General features: G+C 52.3%; 1 protein-coding gene across 1 annotated transcript; it reads left to right on the top strand.

The window, feature by feature from the left end:
- The first annotated feature begins 339 nt into the window (after window positions 1-339).
- RTP2 (receptor transporter protein 2) lies at window positions 340-3705 on the top strand. Its single transcript, XM_008151581.2, has 2 exons — window positions 340-503; window positions 3192-3705. The coding sequence occupies exons 1-2, from the start codon at window positions 340-342 to the stop codon at window positions 3703-3705; spliced, it is 678 nt and encodes a 225-aa protein (XP_008149803.2).
- Window positions 3706-4993: the final 1288 nt, after the last annotated feature.

The following is a 4993-nucleotide window of genomic DNA, read 5'->3' as shown; positions in this document are numbered from 1 at the left end:
CCTGGAGGGCAAGGTGAGTTTGGTCTGGGCTGAGCCTCTCACTCTGCTTGCTTCAGTTAGTTAGTATCAACACCCAGCTCTGCTTCCCAAGCTCAGCTCAGGGCCCTGGACCTCTCTCTTGAGACTTCTCTCCTCCCCAGCCCTGGCTTTTGGCGCCTCACCCAGCTGCCATGGCAACAGGCTCCAGGGTGACAAAGGAGGTTGCTGGGTCCTGTTTCCTTCTGGTCCCGGTGATGCAGATTTTCAGACCACAGAGACTGAACTTCTCTGAACCTACCTGGGCTCCTTCTGTGTTCTCACTCAGGTGGAGCTCAAACTCCCGACCCTGCCCACAGGGCCATGTCTACCAGCCTGACCACTTGTGAGTGGAAGAAAGTCTTCTATGAGAAGATGGAGGTAGCGAAGCCTGCCGACAGCTGGGAGCTCATCATAGACCCCAACCTCAAGCCCAATGAGCTGGCCCCTGGCTGGAAGCAGTACCTGGAGCAGCATGCCTCAGGCAGGTGAGAGGCCAGAAAGGAGGGAGGCAGTCCCTGGAGCACGGCCCTGGGCACCTTCCAGGTGGAGGCAGAGAGATGTGTGGAGCCACATCCTGGTGTCAGGTCAGGGTAGGGGCAGAGAAGGAATGCTGGGTAGGTGAAAGAGGCCTTGGTTCTAATCCCAGCAGGACCACTGACTCCCGGGTGGCCCTGCAGGTTGTGTTCTGTCTTTGGGTCTCTGTTTTCCATGGTAATTGAAGAGCTGTAATATCTTTAATGCCCCCGCAATCTCTGACATTTTAAGTGTTTTCTTACTTTCATAATCTCTTAAAGAGTGGTGGGAACTGAGGGAAGGAGGCCATGAGGTCACCAGAGAAAGCCTTAGCTTAGGGACAGGGAGTCTGTGCTTTAGTCCTAGGTCTGTCCAGTCAGCTCAATCCAATTTTATTTGAATACAAAAACATTCATTGACCACTTGCTATGTTCTAGAAACTGGCTCTACAGCTAACTCTGTACACTTGGGCAGGTCACTTTCCCTGTCTGGGTCTCAGTGTTCATATTTGCAAAAGCAGGGGGTTGGCCTTAATGACCCATTAAGTGCCTTCCAACTCTATTATTTATCGATCTGTCACAAAAAGACTTAGCTTTGAGTAGGACTTCCTTTAGGTCTGTAGGGCCTAGCATTGCATACTTTACAGGAGCCCTGTTTCTCCCATAGACCAAGGAGACATGTCCATCTGAAACCCACATGCCTCTCCCTCTTCTATACCGTGATTTGAAATCGGGACCACAGAATTCCCTGCCCAAGCTGCCTCAAGCTCATCTCTGGGGTCTGAGCAGGCCTCTTCCCTGGGTCCATCGATTCAAAGACAGGAGGCCAACAGGTGGCTGTGTTCTAGGGATGTGGACACACTGGCTGGATGTTCAGACATGTTTATATATGAAGTCCCTCAGAGGCAGCATGATGCGGAGGGTGGGAACAGGAGGCAGGCTGTGGGTGGGGAGCTTACATTTGTATTCTTGCTCCAAGACCTGTAAGAGTGAACCTGTCTTTGACAGAGGCAGAGGTTGGCTGATCATTTCAATTCAAATCAATTCAAGAGACATTTACTGGACACCTGTTATGTGCTGGGTCCTGGCTGTGTTTTTCTTTCGCTCAGTGCTTCTGTTTCATTTCAGTAAAATGAAAGGCTGATGATCCTTAAGGTCCCCTTCTGCTAGATCTGGTATTTTGGGATTAAGATCTGAGGTCTGGCTTGAGGGAGAGGAAACAACTCTGGATTAGTTTGATTTAAGAAAGTGTGGAAGGAAGAGGCTGAGAACATGAAGCCTCTGAGCTGGCTGGTGGAAGGGGTGCAAAGGACTGGAAACTTGGGCACAATGACTCAGGAGTTTAAGGGCTGAGCTCCTTGCCTCAAGGATCAGCTGGTCCTATTCTAAGCTAGTGACCTGTGTCTCCCAGCTGGCCTCAGGCAGGGGTGGGGAACTACTGCTCTGTCTTATTCTGTGCATAGGCTCACTCTACCTCTAAGCCTTGGGACACATAAATCCTGATGTCCCATAGCTCTGGCCAGCATGGAGGTAAGGGCCCTTCTGGCTCAGGACCACTTGGGCTTTTCCCTCTGCCAATCCTGCTTGGGCGGTGATAGGTACTGATCTGTGCTTTGTGGTCTGTGGGCTGAAGGGGTCAGGGGCAGGCTTGGCATCACCTCTACTCCACAGCCTGGGCTAAGTGGCGCTTGGTGGTATCTGTTGGATTGAATTGAGTCCCTCATCAGAGGTCCTTCAGGACCAACATACAGGGGGCCCAGAGAGGGCCAATAATGAGGGAAGATTTAGCCCAATAGACCCTTGCCTGCCTGTAAAGCCTTTGGGACATGGGCCTGGTAGAGGTTAATCCCAGGGATAGAAGAAAATTTCCTGGAGGTAATGAGTGCATTGGGCGGGGGTTGATGGAGTTGGGCTAGGCTAGATGAGGCTCAGGCCACTTCTCGCCATGTTTCCTGAGGCTGGGACTCCAGGGAGCCCAGGATAGACAACATGGTGAGTGTTTATGTATGCATGTATGTGGGGAGGAGGCCGAGCAGGATCCACTTTCCCATTCTCTACTGCAGGGTGGAGTGGGACCTAGGGGTGATTTGTCAAGGGACAGAGAGTGTTCTTTGTGAAGGAGCAGGGACCAAACTCTGCTCTTCCTGCTGGCCTATTATCCCTCCACCCGTCCATCCGGTGGATTCTTGGTGGTCTATGCTTGACACGGTTAGAGGAGTCTCCTCTTCTCCCTGGAGCAGGCAGGCCGCGTGAGTGAGACGTGCTGGTCATCTCCCTATCAGAATCACAGGAGGTCTGACCCTCCTTATTGGACACCGTCACCCTGAATTTCACAAATGAGAAATCTGGCCCAGATTAGGGGAGTATAACCACTGTGCAGCATCCAGGTGCATGTCATGAGTGCATCAAGCTTAGGGGAAGCTGGGTCCACCAGAGGGCGCGCAGATGACTGTGCTGCTCCAGTCTCACGGGGAGCCTACCTGGAGCGCTGAGGAACCAGGACGGAGGGGGGGGGGGGGGGGGGAGGGGGGGGGGGGCCTGTAAACACTCTGCTTCTACCTACAGGCCCAGGCACACAGGGCCCTTCCTTTCTGGATTTGTCCAGGGCAAGCTGCCGCTAGGAGAGAGACCCATCTTCATCCCTCTCTCCCATCCTCCCAGGTTCCACTGCTCCTGGTGCTGGCACACCTGGCAGTCGCCCCACGTGGTCATCCTCTTCCACATGCACCTGGACCGGGCCCAGAGGATGGGTTCAGTGCGCATGCGCGTCTTCAAGCAGCTGTGCTACGAGTGCGGCACGGCGCGGCAGGAGGAGTCCAGCATGCTGGAGGAGAACATCGAGAGCCTGGTGGACAACCTCATCACCAGCCTGCGTGAGCAGTGCTACGATGAGGACGGTGGCCAGTACCGCATCCACGTGGCCAGCCGCCCAGACAGCGGGCCGCATCGCAGTGAGTTCTGCGAGGCCTGCCAGGAGGGCATTGTGCACTGGAAGCCCAGCCAGAAGCTGCTGGAGGAGGAGGCGACCTACACCTTCTCTGGTGCCTCTAAGCCTATGCCTCAGGAGGGCTCGGGCTACAGCTTCTTCTCTCTCCGCTGGTGCCTCTTCTGGGCCTCTCTCTGCCTGCTCATTGTCTACCTGCAGGTCTCCTTCCGCGGCTCTGTCTTCCTTTAGTGGACCTGGCTGGGGCGGGAGGATGGTGCTTGTGGGGGGAGAAGGGGGACACGGTCCTGGTCCCGATTCTGCTACAGATTCAATAGATGACGCCAGACAACTCAGTTACTTTTCTGGACCTCCGTTTATTAGGGCAAGCTGCCGCTAGGAAGTTTGCAGAAAGAGGTTTTCTCTAGTCTAGGAGATACTTTTATTAAAATGTACAGTGATGGGGAAAGGGGAGAAGAGTACTAAACCCACAGGGAGGGATCGTCTCTTTCCAGCTCCATCTCTACCCTGTCTTCTAATTTATGTCCATATTCCACACCCCATTAGGACCCCTTTATGTCCTGTCTTGTCCCTACCTCACTCTCAAGCTCATCTTCAGCTGCTTCTGACCATCTTGCCATGGTTCCCCTTGGAGAGGTCAGTGGCTCCACCCAATGCATCTTCAATCAATATTCAGTGTGTCTTTGCCCAGCCTAGGGATCTTCAGGTGACAGTGTGGCTGAGTGTCTTCATTCAGGGGAGGCCATGGTTAAAGGGAAGCAATGAAGACAGCGCCTCTCTCCCAGCACCCTCCCCTTCACCCCTGGGGAGCTTGAAAAGGCTCCATTTTTTACTCTGGTACTAGCATCTGCTTGGTTGGAATTATTTAGAGCTGCGCTGTGCAATGTGTTAGTCACTAGCCATTATGTGACTTTAAATTAATTAAAAAGTAAAATTTAGTTCCTCGGTTACAGCAGCCACATACCAAGTGCTTAGTAGCCATATGTGGCCAGTGATTACCATATTGTACTGTGCAGGTATAGAACATATTCACATACATTTCTATTGGACAGCACTGGTTTAGAACTTGAAATTCCCACTTAAATGTAGGTGGATTCTTAAAATGAGAGGTAGGTACAGGTTTAAAAGTGCACATGAAGCCTTCTGGGTGCAGGGACAGCCATGGTGGGGTCCAGTAGAGATACACAAATAAATATGTAGTCTGGCTGATAATTGATTGGAATCTGTGGTTCTCAACATTTCTTGAACTGATTTCCTGGGGAGAAGTTGAAATTCACTGGAAGATGAGGGCTCTCTCAGTGTGTGCATGTGTGTGTGCATGCGCGCGCGTGTGCTCTTGGTTTGGAACTTGGAGAATATATTCCTGTGTTCTGCAGAAATGTGTGAGCTGTGGGAACCACTTCTTAAACAGGATATAGTGTGTGACTCTGCCATCCTGTGTGAAAACACCTTGTAGTAGATTCTATAGCTGTCCTGGATCCCGGGGACAGTGAGGGAAAGGGCAGATGAGGCAGATCTG

Source organism: Eptesicus fuscus, chromosome 3 (genome assembly GCF_027574615.1).
Source record: "Eptesicus fuscus isolate TK198812 chromosome 3, DD_ASM_mEF_20220401, whole genome shotgun sequence".
NCBI classification, from domain to species: Eukaryota; Metazoa; Chordata; class Mammalia; order Chiroptera; family Vespertilionidae; genus Eptesicus; species Eptesicus fuscus.
Note: the sequence above shows the minus strand (reverse complement) of the source record. Positions and strands in the feature narration are given on the sequence as shown.